At 54.5% G+C, this 22932-nt stretch overlaps 1 protein-coding gene across 8 annotated transcripts in view; it reads right to left on the bottom strand.

Annotated features, from left to right (window-relative positions):
- LLGL2 (LLGL scribble cell polarity complex component 2) overlaps nucleotides 1-22529 on the bottom strand; it is a 57871-nt gene extending 35342 nt beyond the window's left edge. For all 8 annotated transcript variants that reach the window (XM_017884661.1, XM_017884666.1, XM_017884667.1 and 5 more), the window contains exons 1-2: nucleotides 22379-22529; nucleotides 4456-4560 (exon numbers count right to left, since the gene is read on the bottom strand). In XM_017884661.1, coding sequence (XP_017740150.1) covers nucleotides 4456-4530 — 75 coding nt within the window. In that variant the 5' untranslated portion in view covers nucleotides 4531-4560; nucleotides 22379-22529. The remainder of the gene's footprint in view (nucleotides 1-4455; nucleotides 4561-22378) is intronic.
- Between the last annotated feature and the right edge of the window lie 403 nt (nucleotides 22530-22932).

Genomic DNA, 22932 nt, shown 5'->3' with positions numbered 1-22932 from the left:
AAGGAAAAGAAAAGAAAAGCTGTCCTTTTGTAAAAGAAATTTACATCCACAAAGGAAACCTACATTAGTCAAGTACAGGCTGAATATCCCTCATCTAACATGACTGGGACTAGAGTGTTTTAGATTTCAGAATCTTTTGGATTTTGGAATATTTACATTATATTTATCAGTCGAGCATCCCAAATCCAAAATTTCAAAATCTGCAACGCTCCAATGAGCACTCCCTTTCAGTGTCATGTTGGCACTTCAAAAACTCAGATTTTGGAGCATTTGGGATTTCAGATTTTCTGATCATGTATGCTCAGCCCATATCTGTATCAGGAAGAAGGCTTCTCCAAGGCAACTTTCATTACCAAGAGACCTTCTCTGCATAACAAGACAACCTTCAGTCACCATACACTTCCTCCCCTCCCCTTCCTATAACCTGGTCACACCCCACCCCAGTCATTTATTATTGTTTTTTTGACACAGGGTCTCACTCTGTCACCCAGGCTAGAGTGCAGTGGGGTGATCTCGGCTCACTGCAACCTCCACCTCCAGGGTTCAACTGAGTCTCCTGCCCCAGCTTCCCTCGTAGCTGGAACCACAGGTGTGGGCCACCATATCCAGCTGATTTTTATATTTTTAGTAGAGAGGGGTTTTCGCTATGTTGGCCAGTCTGGTCTCTAACTCTCGACCTCACGTGATCCACCCACCTCAGCCTCCGAAAGTGCTGGGATTACAGGCGTGAGCCACTGCACCCGGCCTCCTGTCAATTTAATTCATAGCCCCACCAAAGAACCTAGAAGGCTGGAGGGAAGCCAGTTTTTGCTCCCCTACAATGCCCATTTTACAGATGAGGAAACGAAAGAACAGACAGGCTAAGTAATGCGTCCACTGTGTCTTACACAATGAGGAAGCAACAGACCCAGCATCTAGACCCAGGCCATGTGGCTACAAAGTCCCTGCCCCTAACCACTACCTGGCCCCTCGGATGCCTGGCACATAGCCTTCGGTGAACTGGAGTTACCACTCTGACAGCCAGCCCCTGGCAGAGTTCAGAGACTGTTTGCAATCACAGATCCTCTGCAGGTACTGAAGCCAAAGAAACAGGACGTCTCCCTCTCAGGGCCCCCCGGGCGATGTCCTTGCTCTCTTTGAGGCATTGGGCTTGGTGTGGGTGTAAAGGAATCGAGCCAGAAGGTGTTGGAGGAAAAGGCCAGAACTGGTTCAGAAGCCAGTGGCTACAAGCCACCTGGGATCAAGCTGTGATGGCGCCACTGTCCTAGCTGTCATAGCACCCAGCAGACTGGCCTTCCAGGACCATTGGAAGAGATGACCTGAGTTGCCAGGCATGAACGCTGTCTGGGGCCTGACCCTCACCTACGCCAACAGCACACTTGCTGCTCCAGGCTCCAGCCCTGGGTATCCCACCGTCTGCTGGACCTGTCCCAAGGCTCCCCCAGCTCAACCTCAAGCCACATGACACCCACCATAGCACGGTGCTGCTGGACACTGTGGCTGCCAGCCAGGCGTGGCCTTCGATTCACGCAGGAACTCTTGTAGTCCTCACACCAACTATATGGATGGAGGGGCTCTGATCATCATTATCTCAGAGGCACGTGACCTACTCAAGGTCACACAGCTGGTGAGCCAGGCAGTCGGCACCACTCACCTCCTGGCAAGCTACCTCTCCGTAAATGGAGAGCACTGTTGCAATTGTGTCCAAATCAAAACGTTCAAAATATATTACTTTTCCTCAAATCTGCTCTTCACTACTCCTGGCCTGGGCTCCCCCTCCCAAGACCTGGCACCACCACCCACCCAGGTCAGAACCTCCACGGTCATCCTGGACACCCACCTCCCCTCCCCGCCCCCTCTCTTTACTGCCCCATCAGCAGATCTTGGCAGTCGGATGCCCTGAACAGTTCTCTATTCCATGGGTCTGAAACCAGGAGCGATTTTACCCCTTAGGAAACATTCTTGGTTGTCACATCTTGACAGGTGTGTGTGTATGTATATGCCACTGGCATCTGGTGGATAGGACCAGGGACACTGCTAAATAATCTGCAATGCACAGGACAGCCTCCACAGCACAGCCAGCCTCAAATGTCTGCGAGTGCTGAAGCGGAGAAACCCTGCTCAATCATGCCTTGTCCCCAGTCCCCACCGGCTGGGCTTCCAGCCCCTTCCTTCTGGGCTGTCACCTATCTAGTCACCGCAATGACTACTAACTACTCTGAGCTTACCTGCTTTGCCCAAAGGGTAAAAACATCTCCAGGTTTATCTTTCCTATATTGCAAATGGGACCACTATTCACTCCCTTGCTCACAACCCCCTGGGGCGGCAGGGTCAGATCAGGCCCAGACGCCAGCAGCCTCCCTGCCTCACAGCCGGGGCTGGGGAAGGGCAGAGCAGACGGGATCCCAAATCCTCCGGGATCTGGCCTCATCCTCCAATCCCACCCTGCTGGCCCCACCACACTCCCCAAGCCTGGATGAGTCTACCCTGCTCCCGAATTCCCCGGGCTCTCCCCTTCCTCCTCTCCACTCCCAGGGCCCGAAATGTCAAGCCATCAGCCTCCTCCCTCCTGCAGACTGTGAAAGTGGAGGGCAGAGGCCCAATGAGATTCCCACAGCGCTAAGCCTTGGGCCACGGATCCAGGAAGTGCTCAATGCATGCTTCTTGCATTTGAATGGAAAGAGGAAGGCAGAGCAGGAGACCCAGGAGCCTCCCTCTGCCACCCCCAGGCCTGGGAGTGGAACAGTCAAGTTTGGGGACATCCCTGGGGGATAGGAGAAAGAGGGAGGGACAACTCCTCGCCCCAACTCCACCTCAGCCTCACTCAGCTGCACAGACAGAATTTGGGGCAAAGGGGCGAGGGGACAGGGGTTGGGGGGTGCTCAGCCCTGTTTGCTGAGCCTGTCTGGTTTCTGCCACCTTTTCAGAGTGAGAGACTGCAGGCAGATGGGGGTCACCTAGCTCCCTTCCGTCCCCTGTGGACACTGAAGCTTTGAGACCCAGCACCCATAGGCTACTCCCTCCAGAGCAAGGGTAGGAGGCTGTAGGTGTCCTGAGGTCTCCCATTCCCAACACCTGCACCCCCATACCCAAGGCCCAAAAGTGAGCTGGCGGGAAGCACGTTGGCGTAGGAAAGCCCTAATTCCAGAGGCGAATGTCTTTGTGGCAAAGCTCCATCAGGGACACCAACTCCTCCCAGGCTAAGAGCCCCAGAGGGAAAGGGCAGGGCAGCTTGGCAGCACCGACCCGCCTCTCTCAGGGAGGTCCCTCCAACCCACGACCCACCTCTCCCAACAGAGAGGTCAGGGAGGTCCCATCCAGCCCAGAGCAGCAGCCAGCATTCCTGGGCCACTGTGCCTAGCACTTAAGTTACCTCATCCCACGTATGCCCTTAACAAGCCTATGGTGTGGGCGACAGGCATACGGCCATCCAGCTTCTACGTGGCAAAGTTGGGTTTGCACCTGGGGAGGCTGACTTCTACACTTCTCAAATCAGAAACAAAAATACAACCAAAGAGAATTCCTCTTTCTCCACAGGGAGACATCCCTCTTCCAGACTGTCTGGTCTCATATCCACTGCTTCATTTCGGGGGCAGGGGAGCCCAAATGGAAGCCCCCAACGAAAGCCACATGTCCAGCCCCCAGCATGCTGGGAGGGTCCTGGATCCCCGGGGAAGAGCATCACAGTGTCCCGGTTCCTGCAGCCCACCTTCCCAGCAGAGGGGCCAAAGCACAAGTGAGAAGGTATTTGTCCCCCAAGGCCCCACACAGCTCGGTGGCCCAGGAGTTTAAGAGCCACACTGCACGCCTCCTAGGCCCAGGCCGGTCCTGACCTTCTCAGGCCCCAGGCTCCTGAAGGGAAACTCCACAGGGCTTCTGGTATCCCAGGTGCAGGTTTGGGATTGGGGTAGTCCGAGGTCAACTCTGGCTCATTCTCCTGGGCACCTCTCCCCACTCACCCTGGCCAGAGCCGTAGGAATCACGTGTTCAGCCTGCAGGGGAGCTGCATTTTCCTTCAGGGGCAATTTGAGAAGGGAGAAACAGCCATGGCCTGTGACTCCAGGGCCCCAAGGGAACTGGAACATTATCACCCCTGCAGACTGCATCCTTTCATCTCATGAGTCCCTAAGCCTCCATGACAATCCTGTGCTGAGGTAGGCAAGGCAGATCGTTTTATTCCCATGATACAGGTAGGGAAACTGAGGCTCGATGAGGTGGGGTGACTTGCAGAAGTCACACAGCCAGTGAAAGCCTTGGGATGAGAAGTTCCAACTCGTGAGGGCAACCTATAAAAGCCCTTTAACCAGGCCCCATTTCCAAAGTCTGAGTCCCAAGAGGCACTGCAGGCAGCCACATAAGAGCTGTACCTTAATCCAGGTAAGAGATGCCTCAGCCCCAGCCTAAGCAGCCCGGCCCAAAACCTGGGGGTCATCTTCCCTGCTCTCCCTAACTTACCTTGTTAAACTGGAACAGGTCCCGCTTGAGCCTCTCCCGCACAGGGTCATGCCCCGGCCTCAGGAACCGCCTCATTTTGCTTAGTCTGCAGCCCCCACTGGAGACCTGGAGAAACAGAAGGAGTTGCAGGGGCCTGTCCTGGCACTCAGGTATCGATTAGGCCCGGCCCAAACAGGTGGAACGGGGCCTCTCTCTCCGAGTCCAGTAGGCAGCCACCGTGGGGCCAGGCCGGCTTCACAGTGACCGCCCATGCACCCTGGCTTCCCCACGCTCAGATCTAGAGGCCGGCCCACCTCAGGGCTGAAGGCTCTCACCACCTGTGGCCTTATAATGGGGGCAGGAAAAGCTGGGGGAGGAAGCCATTTAGCCTGGCTTTATAAGCACAAGGAGGGCCAGCGGGCCCTGAGGTTAATTAGCTTAATTGTTAACCTGTTTTCCGAGAAGCCATGAAACTCCAGCTAAGCAGAAAGGGAAACTTCGCAAGCCTCTTCCTCTCAAGTCTTTCGGAAGGTAGAAACACCAAGGCTATCCTTCCCAGATCAGAGCCCAAGTCGGGGCAGGGGTGAGGCCTGCAGTGACTCCAGGCCAGGGCACCAGGCAAATGCTTCCTCCTTCTGCCCTCGGGGAAGGCTGTCCAGGGACGCTCGGCCTCAGCCTCTCCAACCAGCCACAGCTACGAGGAACTCGAGTGGGCACGGGTGGTACAGGGCACTCAGTTGGGGGTGCTGGCCCCTGCCACTGCGCCCGGGGTCTCTGCCGGTCCTGTCCCCTCTCTCTGGCTAGCCCCAGTCCAGCTTCCCTGTGCTTTCATGGGGTGTGCTCAGAAAGGTTCTCTTTCCCATGGGCCCAAGTGGAGAATAATCAGGAGAAATCTGCTCCCAATAAGAAACCAGCTCAAGGCCCCCAAACTCTCCACCCACCATAGAATCCATTCCCAGCCCAAGGGGAAACTATTTCTGGATTATCCTATCCTTGGGGGAAGGGGAAGGAGCCTCCGTGCTCCAGCTTCTGGCTTCCAGTAGCTCAGCCTCCTGCTGACCACAGGACAGCAAGGCCCGTCCTTGGGAAACACAGAGAAGGCCCACCCTGGGCACAGCTCCGTCCACTCCCAGCAGGATGGGGGAAGGAAGCAGATTCAGGCCCCACCCTGGAGGCGTGTACTCCAGGCAGGGGCAGGTAGAGACAGGGCAGCCCAGTGTTGAGTGCTCGGACTGCAGGAGGGAGAGGGAACACCTGGCCCGAAGTGGGGAGGGCAGGTCATATTTGAGAAGAAGGCATCTAAGCTGAGGTTTGAAGGAATTCTGGTTCTTGGGAGGTGGCAAAAATTAACCATCAGATCAGGACTTTGCATATGATAGGGTCCCATGTGATCTGGGCAGGGTGGGAGAAGGTAGGTAACGTGGGTGGCAGAGTTGGGGGTGTCTTCGGGCAGAGGAACCGAGGGCTTGCTATGCTGGGAGGGTGATCTGATTTTGCAAAATCACACTGTGAAAAAGAGGCAGTATTGTAATCCCAGCACTTTGGGAGGCCGAGGCAGGTGGATCACATGAGGTCAAGAGTTTGAGACCAGCCTGGCCAACATGATGAACCCTTGTCTCTACTAAAAATACAAAAGTTAGCCGGGTGTGGTGATGGACGCCTGTAATCCCAGCTATTTGGGAGGCTAAGGCAGGAGAATTGCTAGAACTCAAGAGGCGGAGGTTGCAGTGAGCCAAGATCAGGCCATTGCACTCCAGCCTGGGCAACAGAGCAAAAACAACGCCTCAAAAAAAAAAAAAAAAAAAAAAAAAAAAAGCAGAGCCACATCCCCTTGAGTGAAAGGATCTGCAGGGTCAGTTACCTCAAAACGAACACCAGGAACCAGCCCCCAGGGCGTTGTCACCTTCTGGGGAAAGTGAAAAAGAGGGTCAGTCCAGGATGTTCCTGCCTTCACATTTTGGAGGGGTCAGACCAGAGGTGGGGCTCCCACTTTGCTGGGGAAGGGCAGGTGGCCGGAAATTCCCAGGGCCCACTTGATCCAAGGTCCCAAGGCAGTTCAGAGAACAGGCACAGAATGCCCCGAGGGCTTCTGGAATGGAAGTGAGGGGACACCGGATCTGCCGGCCCAGCGTTCCAGCCTGGGGGAGGGCAGCTCACGCTCATAAACCAGTTGGACTCCTGGAGGGCTCACACCCCCACCCGGGGCCCAGGCCAAGGTCACTGGGTCAGAAGTCAGAGGAAGCTTGGTGGGGGCTCCCTGGAGAGCGACCACAGCCTGCAGACTCCAGGGAGGGGACAAGAGAGCACAGGGCCATTCGTGCCGAAGACTCCACACAGGCTTAAAGGTGACAAGGCAGAACTGGGGGCTGGGAGGAGGTGCCGGCAGGAAGGAGGAAGACAGGGTGTACCAAATGCATCAGGAGAACCCCACTGGGTCAGGAGGGCACAGACACCGAGCACCACCCACCCACCCAAATGCTCCCTGGAGCACCTGCCATGCAGCAGGGAGTGAGTGTACCAGACCCTCTGCATCCTATTCCATTTAAAACATTTTGCTCTAATCCCAGCGCTTTGGGAGGCCGAGGCGGGAGGATCACGAGGTCAGGAGATGGAGACCATCCTGGCCAACACGGTGAAACCCCGTCTCTACTAAAAGTATAAAAAATTAGCTGGGCGTGGTGGTGGGCACCTGTAGTCCCAGCTACTCAGGAGGCTGAGGCAGGAGAATGGTGTGAACCCGGGAGGCGGAGCTTGCAGTGAGCCAAGCTCACACCACTGCACTCCAGCCTGGGTGAAAGAGCGAGACTTCCGTCTGAAAAAAAAACAAAAAACAAAAAACATTTTGCTCAAGTAATCTGTGACCATTGTAGAAAAAGCAAATACAGAGGAGAAAATCCTCCCTAAACCCCAGCACCCAGAGAGCCACAGTCATGGGCCGCTGAATGTCCTGGCCACCTCCTTTCCTTGGCATTGAGTTTGTGAGCATGGAGCCCCTCACACCACCCTGATCTGGGAAGCCGTCTGAAAGGTAAGCGGAACGTCCCCACTAGACAGGCAAGGAAACAGACCACAGCAGCAAAACACCGTGTCCAACGTCACCAAGTAGGAAGCGGCAGAACTTGGACTGGTCCGCAAGTCAGAAGGGCTCTCTCTGGGTAGCAGTGAAGGATGGATAATTACAGAACAAAGGATGCCCAAAGACACCCCTGAAGTTAAAAGGCAGGGACACGCGCAGACATGCTCCCAGATGCTGGCCGCTCAGAGCCCAACCAGCAGTCTGGGGCCTGGTGACTGGCCACTGCTGACAGGGTGCTGGCGAGGTCTGGCTGGGCAGAGCTGGTGGCCTTGTATGGACCTGCTGCTCTTCCCACACGGGGCTGGGACCTCATGGGCGTGGGGTGATGGAGCCAGGAGGACCAAGGCAGGGTGGGCATGGCATCCCCTCACTCCAATCAACCTACTGCCCAGGTCAAGGCATGGAAAAGCACCACGCTTCCTTGAAGAGGGGGCTGGTCTAGGCCTGGCGGGGCTCACCTCCAGGTGGCTCCTCAGCTCCCCAGCCCAGACAAGCAGGTCTCTGCAGAGAAACGTCAGGAAGCCAGGCCTAGAGCTGCCTGGTAAGAACAGGTCCTACCTACTCAGCCCACTCCTAGAGGGAGCCAGGGGTTGTAGGGTTGTGAGGGAAAGAGCCCTGGGCTAGGAGCCAACAGGCCAGGGCTCGCCATCACAGCACAGCACAGCTCCCCTGAGCCGCACGGCCTCCAGAGACAGCTCCTCTGTAAAGGTGGATGGCACTCCCTCCCACAAGGATTGCATAGAAGGAGCAGGAGCTTGGCATGGAGCAGACACTGTCCTAGGACAGGGATACAGCAGTGACAGGGGAGCAACAGACACTTCACGGGACGCAAATCAGAAAACGGGATGATTTCCAGACAGCCGCAGTAACTCACACCTGTAATCCCAGCACTCTGGGAGGCCGAGGCGGGCGGATCACTTGAGGTCAGGAGTTCGAGATCAGCCTGACCAACATGGTGAAACCCTGCCTCTACTAAAAATACAAAAATTAGCTGATCGGCCGGGTGCGGTGGCTCAAGCCTATAATCCCAGCACTTTGGGAGGCCGAGATGGGCAGATCACGAGGTCAGCAGATCGAGACCATCCTGGCTAACACGGTGAAACCCTGTCTCTACTAAAAAATACAAAAAAACTAGCCGGGCAAGATGGCGGGTGCCTATAGTCCCAGCTACTCGGGAGGCTGAGGCAGGAGAATGGCGGGAACCCGGGGGGCGGAGCTTGCAGGGGGCTGAGATCCGGCCACTGCACTCCAGCCCGGGCGACAGAGCGAGACTCCACCTCAAAAAAAAAAAAAAAAAAATTAGCTGAGCGTGGTGGGGCACACCTGTAGTTCCAGCTACGCAGGAGGCTGAGGCAGGAGAATCACTTGAACCTGGGAGGTGGGTTACAGTGAGCTGAGATCGCACCACTGCACTCCAGTCTGGGTGACGGAGTGAGACTCTGTATGAAAAAGAAGTAACCAGAAAATGGGATGATTTCTGACAGAGGTTAGACCTATCTCTGATTGAAAAAAAAAAAAAGATGGACTGGGCACAGTGGCTCACTCCTATAATCTCAGCACTTTGGGAGGCCAAGGTGGGAGGATCACTTGAGGAGTTGGAGACCAGCCTGGGCAACATAATGAGACCCTGTCTCTAAAAAAAAAAAGGAAAGGAGATTTTTTCAAATTTACATGGAACAATAAAAATTTTGAAAAGAAAGGAGGGCTGGGCACAGTGGTTCATGCCTGTAATCCAAACACTTTGGGAGGCTGTGGTGGGAGGATCACTTGAGCTCAGGAGTTCAAGACCAGCCAGGGCAACATAGGGAGACCCTATCTCTACAAATAATAAAAACAAAATTAGCTGGGCATGGTGGCATGCACCTGTGGTCCCAGCTACTCAGGACGCTGAGGTGGAAGGACTGCCTGAGCCTGGGAGGTTGAGGCTGCAGCGAGCTATTATCACACCACTGCACTCCAGCCTAGATGACAGAGTGAAACTCTGTCTCAAAACAAACAAACAAACAAGAAGCATTAGCCAGGCACAGCGGCAAGCACCTGTGGTCCCAGCTACTTGGGAGGCTGAGGCAGGAAGATCAGTGGAGCCCAGGAGTTCGAGGCTGCAGTGAGCTGCGACTGGACCACTGCACTCCAGCCTGGGCCACAGAGCAAGACTCTGTTTCTGAAAAAAAAAAAAAAGAACCAAAAGAAAGAAAAAAAAGGGGATGCGAAGATCCAGCGATCCAGCAACTAGGCTTTGGTGGCTGAGAGGTCTCAGTGACCATTCCTTGTCAGAGCCTGTGCGTTCCCTGTTCCTACTGCCTGGGTCACTTTCCTCCAGATACCTTCATGTCCTACCCTACCTGAAGCTGCAATCTCCTGGGACGTTCTCTCTCCTTCCCTGCGTCGCTTTTCTCCTTGGACCTGGCCACGCTTGGAAACACTGAATAGTTTACTTATTAATCATGCTGATCACCTGTGTAATCCTCCACACGCAGTAGCTTTCTTTTTCCTATTCAAGGTCTTTTGTCCTTTTATTCACTGCTGTATCTGAGTGCACACAGCGAGGGCTCACTCGTTATCTGTTGAATGAATGAATGAACAGAGGAAGGAGGGGAGGTCTCCACTGAGACTGACTGGTGGGAAGGGGCCAGCCACAGACAACTTGGGGCACAGTGCATTAGGCAGAAGGAACAACAGCTGCAAAGCTTCAAGATGAGAGAGGCTTGTATGTTTCAGGATGAAGACAAGTGGGGGGCCCAATGCAGAGATCTGTGTAGATGACACGAGAGAGATGACAAAGTGGGCCTCCTGAGCTGTCCTAGGCAGGGACCTGATGGGGCCTGCCCTCTGCCCCGTTCCCTCTTCCCTGTCCCTGGCCCTCTCTCCTTGGCCCTGCGCTGGCTGCTCCATCTATTCAGCCCTACCCTGGCTCCATTCACTATGGTCCCTGCTATTCTGTCTGAAATACCTTCTTGCCGGCTCAATCAGCCCGGCCCCCTTCCATACTGGGCCCAGTGGCTCATGCCTGTAATCTCAGCACTTTGGGAGGCCAAGGCGGGCGAATTACTTGAGGCCAGGAGTTTGAGATCAGCTTGGCCAACACAGCGAAACCTCGTCTCTACTAAAAAGACACAAAATTAGCCAGGCATAGTGACGGGCGCCACGTGGTCCCAGTTACTCAGGAGGCTGAGGCAGGAGAATCGCTTGAACCCAGGAGGCGGAAGCTGTAGTGAACAAAGATTGTACCACTGCACTACAGCCCGGGCAACAGAGAGAGACTGTCTCAAAAAAAAAAAAGAAGTCACCTTCGAAAAAACCTTCCCATCTGAACCCATCCTGACCATTCTCAGAGTCCTGGGAGGCTGTCCCTGTCCACCATGGTTTTAAGGGGTTTTTTTTTGGAGACGGAGTCTTACTTTGTCCCCCAGGCTGGAGTGCAGTGGTGTGATCTTGGCTCACTGCAACTATGTCTCCTAGGTTCAAGCAATTCTCCTGCCTCAGCCTCCTGAGTAGCTGGGATTATGGGATTACAGGTGTCCACCACCACGCCCGGCTGATTTTTTTGTAATTTTAGTAGAGCCGGGGTTTTACCATGTTGGCCAGGCTGGTCTGGAACTCCTGACCGCAAGTGATCCACCCGCCTTGGCCTCCAAAGTGCTGGGATTATAGGCATGAGCCACCGCATCCAGCCTGGGATCATTTTATCCTAACGGGTAAAGGGACCATTTTATCTCAGAGTCCTGAGAAGGGTCAAGATGGGTTCAGATGGGGAAGAAACACACCTTAGGATAAAATGCTCCGTTAAAACCGCGGCGGACAGGGACAGCCTCCCAGCCTCATGCATGTCTCCTGGCCTTGATGTGCTGTTTATGAAACTGTCAGAAAAAAACAGAAGCAACCTAAATGGCCCACAACAGGGGACAGGTGAAGTGTGCTCAGGCCTGTGACAAAAGGCTTGCAGTCATTAAAAGGAACAAAAGGGCCAGGTGCTGTGGCTCACGTCTGTAATCCCACCACTCTGGGAGGCCGAGGTGGGTGGATCACTTGAGGTCAGGAGTTTGAGAGCAGCCTGGCCAACATGGCAAAACCCCGTCTCTACTAAAAATATTAGCCGGGCATGGTGGTAGGTGCCTGTAACCCCAGCTGCTCGGAGGGCTGAGGCAGGAGAATTGCTTGAACTCGGGAGGTGGAGGGTGCAGTGAGCCCAGATCATGCCACTGCACTCCAGCCTGGGTAACAGAGCGAGACTCCATCGCAATAAATAAATAAATAAATAGACAAAAGACCATTTCATGGCATGGGACTGTATGTACAAAGAATCCAAGAATCAGGCAGAATCTATTAAAAATACTTATGTTTGACAATGTACTTGGAAGGGTTATGGGATTAGTGGTGATTCTTTTTTCTCCTTTTTGTTTATCTGCCTCCTAGGCAGGGTGGATAAGAGGATCAAACGAGAGAAGGGATGAGGCCCCAGGCATGGTCAGGCGGGAGGGTGGGTCCAGCCCGTCCTGCTGGTGGAATGTTCCTGTGCTCACCAGGCGTGGGCTCCTCTCCAGCCACCGCAACCTGAGGAGGGAGAGGTACCCCCTAGAGACACCCAATAGTTAGGCCCAGAAGGCTGGGGAGACAGGCCGGTGGGACTAGCTGTGCGATTGTGGGCTTCAGGGTCCTGAGTAGAAAGGACTTTTCTATTCCATCGTCCCGAGGCTTTAAAGCGGGGCCAGAGAGCGGGCTTGGCAAACTCTAAGGTGCTGTGCACTTAAGTGACACACCTGGGAGGAACGTGGAGAAGAGACAAGTTCAGGAGCCACAAGTCCCCAAGTCTAACACCAGAAACGGTCTAGGGTAGTCACTGGAGTTGCCAACTAGCCAGAGTGCCACCTCTGAGATGAGACTTCTTAGGAAAACCTTCTCCCCCCCCACTAACTTGTAAAGGCCATCCAACCTCAGTCTCCACTCCGGCCTGTCACCAGACCAGCCTCTGAGCCACCCTCCTTGTTCTGCCCTGCTCTGTTCCCTTGTGGCGGGCGCCAGGGTTTAGAGCTGGGCCGCATGAGGTTTGCTGCCTTGTGGCTGGTTCCCATTCACTTTCTACCCAAGCCTGTGCCTTGTATGTGGAACCAGCCTGAGAGCTCCCTGCGGGCAGCTGATTGGCCAGTTTCCCTGCCTCCTCACTGTTCCACTCCCCCACCTCTGCAGCTGGCCAGCAAAACTCTTCCGGGTCTAGGACAGGTGTTCACACACCCGGACACCCACCTGGAAAGAACAGGAGCGCTCTCCACTTGGTGATAGGCCAGAAAATCCACACCCTGGCCCACCTTCCATCTCAAGAGCTCGGGAAAGAGACCAGTGGAGGCAGAGAGAGAATAACTGCACAGGGCTGGTCTTGCCTGGGGCCCCCCTTGCTCTAAGTGGCAGATGTGATTGTGCCCCAGAGAGGAGAGGGGATTCCCAGGTCAGACTGCTTCTCCCGTCCTGTCACTGTTTGGGGCACCTGGGCTAATTTGTCTCTGTGAGACCAAGGCTTGGCCAAGCCGAGCCAGCCCTCTGGCCTGGAGATGTGGGAGGGGCCAGCCCTCAAGAAGCTCCCTCCATAGCTTGGGAAGTTCCATTGATCTCATTGATCTGCTGGGAGAGTCCACACCCAGCGGCAGGACTCCAGACCCAGCCCAAACCAGAGATGGCCACGGGCCGCACCCAGTGCCAGCTGCCTGCTCTCAGGGCGTGCCGCCTGATGTCCCATGCTCTCCTCTCCTCTTCGCTTGTGCTCCCCACAGCCTGCTGCTGATTAAGAAGCTGCCTTCCCCTCTGCAACATCCTGTGTGAGGCCTGAGTGTGGCTGTGGCCTCCTGTTTGACGGATGTGAATCCGCCCCTGCACCTCCTACTCTGATGGTAGTGGTGGGTAGGGATCTAAACCACAGAGGCAGCTGCTGACCCCTGCGGCATCTGTGCCAACTCAGATGCCTGTAGCTGCTTTGCAAGTGCCCATGTAGTCCTGGGAAGCCCAGTCTCCCAGAAGTACCAGGCAGATCCCTGGCCAGCAGCTTAGCAACCAAACCTTGACTGAAGGGCAGTTCCATGGAGTGGGATCTAGGGGAACACAAACCAGAGGGAATGGGGGCATGACCAGAGGACTGTCGTCCCCGCTGCTGTTAAGTAGTAAAAGGTATTAAGAGCTAGCTATGGTTGGATGTGACTTTAACACTTTACATCCATCTCATTTAATTCTTACAATTACTTATGAAGTGATCGATTAGGAGTGGCCCCAAGCTCAAACAGTTAATAAGAGTCCAAGTTCTTTGCCAAGCTCAGTGGCTTATGCCTGTAATCCCAGCACTTTGGGAGGTTGAGGCAGGAGGATCTAGGACCTAGGAGTTTGAGACCAGCCTGGGCAACTTAGGGAGACCTTGTCTCAGCAAAAAACTTAAAAATTAGCCAGCCATGGTGGCTCACACTTGTAGTCCCAGCTACTCAGGAGGCTGAGGTGGGAAGATCAATTGAGCCCAGGAGGTTGAGGCTGCAGTGAGCTATGATGGCACTACTGTGCTCCAGCCTGGGTGACAGAGCTTTCTAAGAAAAAAAAAAAAAAAAAATCCAAGTCCCAATTTGCATTCCAATCTGACTCCAGAATCCTCTGCTCAAGTCAGGCCTCTCCCCCAGGACAAAGGGGCTGCCTGTTCACAGGCTGGATGGGCCCCATTTGGGGTCAGCCTCCATCCCCCCCACCATCTATCCTATGGAACCACAACCACCACACAACCCCAAGAGGATCCTCCCGCCGTGCCTAGACTCCTCCTGAAGTTTCCTTTCTGCTGCACCCCCCCGGGCCTGTGAGATGGGGTGGAAGGTGGGCATGCACCCCCATCCTGGGGTTAGCCCCCTTTCACAATCTAACACCAGACTTTCTCTCCAGGAAAGTGACTGGCAGAAAGTCAAGTCCCAGGAAATGCAAAACCATTCTGGGGAGAAGATGGACCACCTGCCTGGGGCTGGCGTGGGCAGGCCACCCAGCCCATCCAATCAGACCCCTTTCTAGGGCCTCCTACCTGCCCTAAAACTGGAACAGCTGTCCCCAGAAGCTTCCAGATGTCAGCTCCAGGAGGTAGGGATCGTGCTGGCCTCATCCATGGCTGCATCCCCAGTGCCTCGTGGGAGGGACTGGAATTTTATTTGAACAGCTCCCTCACTTCCTTCAAGGCTTTGCTCAAATGTCACCTTCTGGCAGAGGCCCACTCTAACCACCTGTTAAAGTTGTAACCTGCCCCCTACCATGCGGGTTCGCAATTGTTGCTTTAGTTCTTTTTACCCTATAGCCCGTATTGCCTTTTAACACATAATTTATTGGTTACTTTTACTTTCTGTCACTCAGGCTTCTCACCCTTTAGAAAGAACTTTCCATGATGGCTGACATCTCTGCTTTGTTTAAGGATCACATCCAACATGTAGAACCACACAACAGGCATCAGAAAATACTTGAACAGGCTGGGTGCGGTGGCTCACGCCTGTAATCCCAGCACTTTGGGAGGCCCAGGCAGGCGGATCACAAGGTCAGGAGATTGAGACCATCCTGGCTAACACAGTGAAACCCCACCTCTACTAAAAATACAAGAAATTAGCCGGGTGTGGTGGCGGGCGCCTGTAGTCACAGTTACTTGGGAGGCTGAGGCAGGAGAATGGCGTGAACCCGGGAGGTGGAGCTTGCAGTGAGCCAAGATCGCGCCACTGCACTCCAGCCTGGGCGACAGAGCGAGACTCCGTCTCAAAAAAAGAAAAGAAAAGAAAAAGAAAATACTTGAATGAATTAACAAAGAGTTAGGACTGACTAAGGATTAACCAGGAAAGGTACCTGCCAAACACTGACCCCACGAAACACTGAGTTAGGACCCCACAGGGTTCTCAGGGAACTTCCCTCCCCTGTCCTCAAGTCTCCAGCCAAGTCCAGGGCCCTTGGACGTCAAGACTGACATCCTGTTCGGAACACCCTTGTGGACCCTGCCTTTGACCAAAGCTCCAGGACCACCAGAGAATTCCAGAATTATATTAAATATTATTTACTAGAGGGCCAGGCGCAGTGGCTCACGCCTGTAGTCTCAGCACTCTGGGAGGCCGAGGCAGGTGGATCACATGAGGTCAGGAGTTCGAGACCAGCCTGACCAACATGGTGAAACCCCTTCTCTACTAAAAATACAAATATTAGCCAAGCGTGGTGGTGCATGCCTGTAATCCCAGCTACTCAGAAGGCTGAGGTAGGAGAATTGCTTGAACCCGGGAGGCAGAGGTTGCAGTGAGCTGAGATTGCGCCACTGCACTGCAGCCTGGGTGATAGAGCGAGACTCAGTCTCAAAACAAAAAAATTAGCCAGGCATGGTGGCAGGCGCCTGTAATCCCAGCTACTCAGGAGGCTGAGGCAGGAGAATGGCGTGAACCCAGGAGGCGGAGCTTGCAGTGAGCCGAGATCGCGCCACTGCACTCCAGCCTAGGCGACAGAGTGAGTCTCCATCTCAAAACAAACAAACAAACAAAAAATTAGCTGGGCATGGTAGCTAGTGCCTGTAATCCTAGCTACTGGGGAGGCTGAGGCAGGAGAATTACTTGAACCCAGGGAGGTTGCAGTGAGCCAAGATCACGCCATTGCACTCCAGCCTGGGCCACAGAGCGAGACTCTGTCTCAAAAAAAAAAAAAAAAAAAAATACACACACACACACACACACACACACATATATATGTACATCAGATGTCCCTCTCATCAAACTCTGGGAACACTGAGTCAGGTGTCTGAAGAGAAGGCTCCAGTCTCTGCCAGATTCCTGAAGGGTAGAGTCAGGTGCCTTGCAGCCTCCTTGTCCCCACGCCCAGAGCAGCCTCTCCTAGCTCAAGAATTCACTGTGGTTCCTGGGAAGAAGAGTGGGGTGAGTATTCAAAGTCACTGTCCTCTGAGAGGCAGGGCTGGGGGGAAGGCCACCCCAAAGGGACCTAGGCAAAGCCTTGGCCATGGGGCACAGCGAGTGAGGGTCTCCTTGGAATTCCTAGGGAGCCAGGGCTGGGGAAGGCAAGTACTGCTGGTGGCCCCGCTGGGGGATGCCCATCTCCTGCCCTGACCCCAGTTTTCTCCCTGCAAATTGCTCCTGACAGAGGAAAACAGCGTTGCCAAGCAGACCTCGCATGCCTTGCCCCAGGAGGAACCCTGAGAACGATATCACCTAAGAGAGCTAAGAGGGCCTCTCAGAGCTGAGGACTGAGGACAAATGAGTCCAGGCTGCCAGCGCTGCTCAAAGCAGTCAGCCCAGGAGAGAGAACATCGGTCTCTTGGGCCTCCATCCTGGCCCCCAACTCAGGCATCTCAACAGCTGCTTTTGACTCATCTGGAAAGACCAGAAAGGCCGAATAGCTCCCCGGGGAAACTAAACTCCTTAGATGGCTCCTGCAGGCTCTTGCCAGAGATGCGCAGATCTCCCACAGTGTGGGCAGGGGCTCACAGGCCACCCGGCCCCAGGCAGCACTTCGTCTTCCGAAGGGAGGGTCCTAAGGGCTGGGAAGTCCTGGCAGGAGAGGACATCCTTCCCCAAGCAAGGTTGAAAGGGGCACGATGGCATTCCTAGAAAGTCTCCTTAATGCCAACAGAGCAGCACAGGCCTGTGCTCTCTGCCCTGCCGCCCAACAGGGTGAGGAGAGGGTACCCAGCAAGCACCCCCCAGCTGGAGCACAATGCAGAGCAAGTTTAATCCTCCACTCCCCGACACCCCCACCCCAGGAAAGACTCCCAGGCAACCGGCTCTCACTCCTGGCCCTCCCAAGGAGCAAGGGGAGCATCAAGGGCCACTGGAATGCAAGGTCAGTTTAGGAGAGGCCACACCCTCCACTGCGGCCCTCAACTCCTGAAAAGGTCCTCGCTGAAAACTTCTGACCCGCAGAGACTGTTTTTCTTTTTTTGAGTCAGGGTCTCACTCTGTCACCCAGGCTGGAGTGCAGTGGTGCCACCACAGTTCACTGTAGCCTCAAACTCTTAGGCTCAAGCGATCCTCCTGAGATCCCATGTAACTGAGACAACAGGTGCACACCACGATGCCCAGCTAATTTTTTTTTTTTTTTTTTGAGACAGAGTCTCACTCTGTCGCCCAGGCTGGAGTGCAGTGGTGCGATCTCAGCTCACTGCAAGCTCCACCTCCCAGATTCACACCATTCTCCGGCTTCAGCCTCCCGAGCAGCTGGGACTACAGGCACCCGCTACCATGCCTGGCTAATTTTTTGTATTCTTAGTAGAGACAGAGTTTCACTGTGCTAGCCAGGATGGTCTTGATCTCCTGAACTTGTGATCCGCCTGTCTCGGCCTCCCAAAGTGCTGGGATTAAAGGCGTGAGACACCACGCCCAGCCGATGCCCAGCTAATTTTTTTAAAAAATTTTTGTAGAGATGCGATCTCACTGTTGCCCAGGCTGGTCTTGAACTCCTGGGCTCAAGCGATCCTCCCTCCTCCACCTCCCAAAGCACTGGGATTACAGGCATGAGCCAAAATGTCCAGCCAGAGACTTTAAAATATCAGACATTCATGAGCCATCAGCTGATTTCCAGAGAAGACAAATTCCCTAAACCCATCAGGCACTTCCAAAAGGTCCAAGTGCCCACCCCAAGGCCTGGGAGTGACCGACGCCTTTTACGCTTCATGGAAGCTGGGCCCACCCTCATTGGGTGCCTGCTGTGTGGCCACGTGTGCTGGTGATCTTTCTCATCTTGTCATGTGTGAAAACAAAGCTCAGCATGGGTCAGTGACCACACTAAGGTCACACAGCAAGAACTCGGCAAGGAACGAGTCAAAACTACACCTGATGCCTAGAAAGACACTAAAAATCTTTTCTTTAAATTATTATTATTATTATTATTATTATTATTATTTTGAGATGGAGTCTTGCTCTGTCGCCAGGCTGGAGTGCAGAGGTGAGATCTTGGCTCACTGCAACTTCTGCCTCCTGGGTTCCAGCGATTCTCCTGCCTCAGCCTCCCTAGTAGCTAGGATTACAGGCACGCACCACCACGCCCAGCTAATTTTTGTATTTTTAGTAGAGAGAGGGTTTCACCATGTTGGCCAGGATGGTCTCGATCTCCTGACCTCATGATCCATCTGCCTTGGCCTCCCAAAGTGCTGGGATTACAGGCGTGAGCATCTGCGCCCAGACTAATTATTTTTTTATTTTTTGTTTTTAAAGAGATGAAGGATAGACGGATGAAGGATGAAGATAAAGGACTGTCAGGGGCCGGGTGCAGTGGCTCATGCTATAATCCCAGCACTTTAGGAGGCTGAGGCAGGCATATCACCTGAAGTTAGGAGTTCAAGACCAGCGTGGCCAACATGGTGAAACTCTGTCTCTACAAAAAATACAAAAATACAAAAATTAGCCGGGCGTGGTGGCGCCTGCCTGCTATCCCAGCTAATCGGGAGGCTGAGGCAGAAGAATTGCTTGAACCTAGGAGGCTGAGGTTGCCGTGAGCTGAGATCATGCCACTGTGCTCCAGCCTGGGCGACAGAGGAGACTTCGTCTCAAAAGAGAGAAAAAAGAAAAAGACTGTCAGGCAGGAGGGATAATTTTTTGCTTTTTTTTTTTTTTTTTTGAATGGAATTTCACTCTTGTTGCCCAGGCTGGAGTGCAATGACACAATCTTGGCTCACTGCAACCTCCGCCTCGCAGGTTCAAATGATTCTCCTGCCTCAGCCTCCCGGGTAGCTGGGATTACAGGCACCTGCCACAACGCCCAGCCAATTTCTTGTATTTTTAGTAGAGATGAGGTTTCACCATGTTGGCCAGGCTGGTCTCGAACTCGACCTCAGGTGATCCACCCGCCTCAGCCTCCCAAAGTGCTGGGATTACAGGCTTGAGCCACCACGCCTAGCCTCTTTTTTTTTTTTTTTTTGAAACGAAGTCTCACTCTATTGCCCAGGCTGGAGTGCAATGGCACAATCTCGGCTCACTGCAACCTCTGCCTCCTGGGTTCTAGTGATCACTGCCTCAGCCTCCTGAGTAGCTGGGATTACAGGCGTGTACCACCATGCCCAGCTAATTTTGCATTTTTAAGTAGAGATGAGTCTCACCATATGGGCAAGGCTAGTCTCGAACTCCTGACCTCATGATCCGCCCGCCTTGGCCTCCCAAAGTGTTAAGTGTTGGGATTACATGTTAGGCCACGATGCCCGGCCTAATTTTTTGCTCTCTAATTTTACAATTTCTACATTTCCTTTTTCCCATGATGGGCTCCTATTGCCTTTTCTATTTTTTAAATGAACAGCGATCACCTGGGATTATGGGCCATTTTTTGTTTGTTTTGAGACGGAGTTTCGCTCTTATTGGTCAGGCTGGAGTGCAATGGTGCAATCTTGGGTCACCACAATCTCCACCTTCCAGGTTCAAGCAATTCTCCTGCCTCAGCTTTCCGAGTAGCTGGGATTACAGGCATGTGCCACCACGGCCAGCTAATTTTGTATATTTAATAGAGACGGGGTTTCTCCATGTTGGTCAGACTGGTCTCAAACTCCTGACTTCAGGCGATCGGCCCACCTCGGCCTTCCAAAGTGCTAGGATTACAGGTGTGAGCCACCAAGCCTGGCCTTTTTTTCTTTTATTGTTGTGGTATATTAAAAAGTTATTCATACTAACAGGTCTGGCATGGCAGTTCACACCTGTAATCCCAACACTTTGGGAGGCAGGAGGATCACTTGAGCCCAGGGGTTTGAGACCAGCCTGGGCAACATGGCAAAACCCCCTTTCTGAAAAAAATACAAAATTAGTTGTGCATGGTGCTACGCGCTTGTAGTCCCAGCTACTCAGAAGGCTGAGGTGGGAGAATCACTTGAGCCTGGGAGGTCGAGTCTGCAGTGAGCCTCCATCTCCCAGTGATTGCACCACTGCACTCTAGCTTGGGTGACAGAGCAAGACCCTGTCTCAAAAAAAGAAAAAAAAAGTTAGTAACAGCTGGGCACAGTGGCTCAGCTGTAATCCCAAAGCTTTGGTGGGAGGGTCACTTGAGTCCAGGAGTGTGAGACTAGCCTGAGTAACATATGGTGAGATCCCATCTCTACAAATTAAAAAATACATTATTAAAGAAAAAAATAATTTGGTCAACTTAGTTTAAAAAAAAGAAAAAAAAAGAGAAAAAGTTACTTTTTTTCTCTTTTATTTTTACAAATGTAGTGTCATTTTAATGTAATTAAAAGCATATTAATCTGACACCAAAGGGGAAACTGCATTGCCTCAAGGAAGAATGGGGATGCCAAATGACCCTGGACCCCGGAAACCCTGTCCAGGGGTCCCCACAAAGATGGGCCCAGTCTAACTTCAGAGGAAAGGAGTGAACTCTGATTAGAAGCCCAAGAGCTGAGTTTGAGTTCTGTCTGCCACAGCTAGCCACTGTGGGAAGATCGCCTAAGAAAACTAAACCCCAAATCCCAGTTCATAAAATAAAGTTGAGCCATCTCTCCCACAATTCTCCTCGTGCCTCTGCTCACACAGACCCAGACAGTTTTCCTCAAATGCCACTTTATTTTATTTTTTTGAGACAGGGTCTCACTCTGTCCCTAGGCTGGGGTGTGGTGGCGCTATAATGACTCACTGCAACCTCTACCTCCTGGGCTCAGGCAATCCTCCCACCTCAGGCTCCTGAGTAGCTGGGACTACAGGTGCACGCCACCATGCCTGGCTAATTTTTGCTATTATTTGTAGAGACGAGGTCTCACTATGCTGCCCAGGCTGGTCTCAAACTCTTGGGCTCAGGCGATCCTCCCGCCTTGGCTTCCCAAAGTGCTGGGATTACAGCGCTGAGCCAATGCACCCAGCCTCAAATGCTACTTCTGACCTTAGCTTCCCCCGGGCTGGGCCACAGCTCTTCTGTGGCAGCTCTGCTCTTCCTACCAGGGTTTCCTTGTCACCTTGACACACCCATTCCCTCCCTGCCCGTTCCCTGCTCAGAATCCTCTCTGTAGCCCCTCCAAGAGAACTCAAGGTTCTCTTGAACTACAAACTCCTGCAGGGGGTCCCCGGAGCCCAGGTTAGGGCTGCCGGCAGTCTGCAGTCGCATACGGATACCCAGGGGAAGGGGCGCCCTACTCACTCAAAGCTCACCTGTACAGGTGAGAGCCTCAAAGCGCCACTCTACAGCTCCCCTGGTTACGGTCAGTTCTCCCCACAGCCAAGGCCCAGTATGTCCACCAATCGTCCAGCTGGAGCAAACTCAGGCACACTTTCTTTGGCAAGATAGAATTTTCCACTTCTCGCCAAATCCCACGGCGCAAACCCCACCCGTCAGCATGGAGGGCAGACTGGGTCTCCGGACCGTCATGTGAAGGTGTCCAAAGCCGCCCCGGCTGGAGAAAGGCCGGAGACCGAAGTCCCTCCCGCGGGCTTCCTGCGTCCGGGGATTAGGAGGCACAAAGGGCCGGCAGGGACACAGCCCAGATGGCAGGGGCAGGGGCTAAGCCGCCGGGGCACCGCGCTCCGGCCGCCACCCGTGGGGAGGGGGTCACCGCAGACGCGCGTCGCCGACCCCGCTGGCCTGGCGCCTACACGTGGGTCCGGGGACTCCGTCTCTGCCCGCGGTGCCCCCCGCACCCAGCCGGCCCGGGCACCTGTTCTCCTGCTCTCCTAAGCCAACATTACTGTGCAAACCCAAGCCCAAGTTTCAGTCATCGCGCGGATCAGGCAGAGAAGTTCCCCGCGGAACTTTCTACAGGTGTCTCTCTCCCAGGCCACGACAGCGACGCGGACAGGGGCGAGGCGCTCGGACCTGGGCGCAGCCCTCCCGCCCTGGCCCGACAGCCCAGGGGTCTTGGGCCTCCCCGCCCCGGGTGGGACTCACGAGGGGACTGAGCCGGCGGGGCCAGTCCGGCGCGCACCTCACCTGGAACCCCGGGCCGGCCCCCGCCCGAGGCCTCGGCGTCCCTCGGCGCCTGCTGCCGGCCCCCTGCCGCGCCTGCCCACGGCTGCTGGGCCGCCGTCCCTTCCCTGCTCACCTCCGGCGTCGGCGGCCTGGCGGAGCCGCGCTATTACATAAAGGCATCCTCAAACCTGCCTGGGGCCTCAGCGCCCCGCGCCCGGCCCCAGCTCGGCGCCGCTGGGGCGGGGGCACTCTCGGGGTTGGGGCTGCGTTCCGGCCAATCCGCGGCCCCGGGGAGCGCGGGGCGGGGCCTCGCGAACTGGCTCGGGGCTCCGCGGGCCAGCCCCGGCCTCACCTGCGAGCACCTGTACGCAGAACGGCGCGCCGCACCCAGTGTCCCGCCGCCTCCCGCAAGCGGAAATAGTTCCCGGAACGCCCGCGGTCCCGGGCCACCTCCCAGACTCCAGGGGAGACGTCCCTCCAACTCCCCGGAGCTGCCGGGGGAGGGGCGGATCCGGGCCAGCTCCTCTGCTAGAGCCCAGCCCAGACAGGGTGACCGGGGGACGCAGGGCCGGGTT

Source organism: Rhinopithecus bieti, unplaced genomic scaffold, assembly GCF_001698545.2.
Source record: "Rhinopithecus bieti isolate Rb0 unplaced genomic scaffold, ASM169854v2 scaffold_13400, whole genome shotgun sequence".
NCBI lineage: Eukaryota > Metazoa > Chordata > Mammalia > Primates > Cercopithecidae > Rhinopithecus > Rhinopithecus bieti.
Note: the sequence above shows the minus strand (reverse complement) of the source record. Positions and strands in the feature narration are given on the sequence as shown.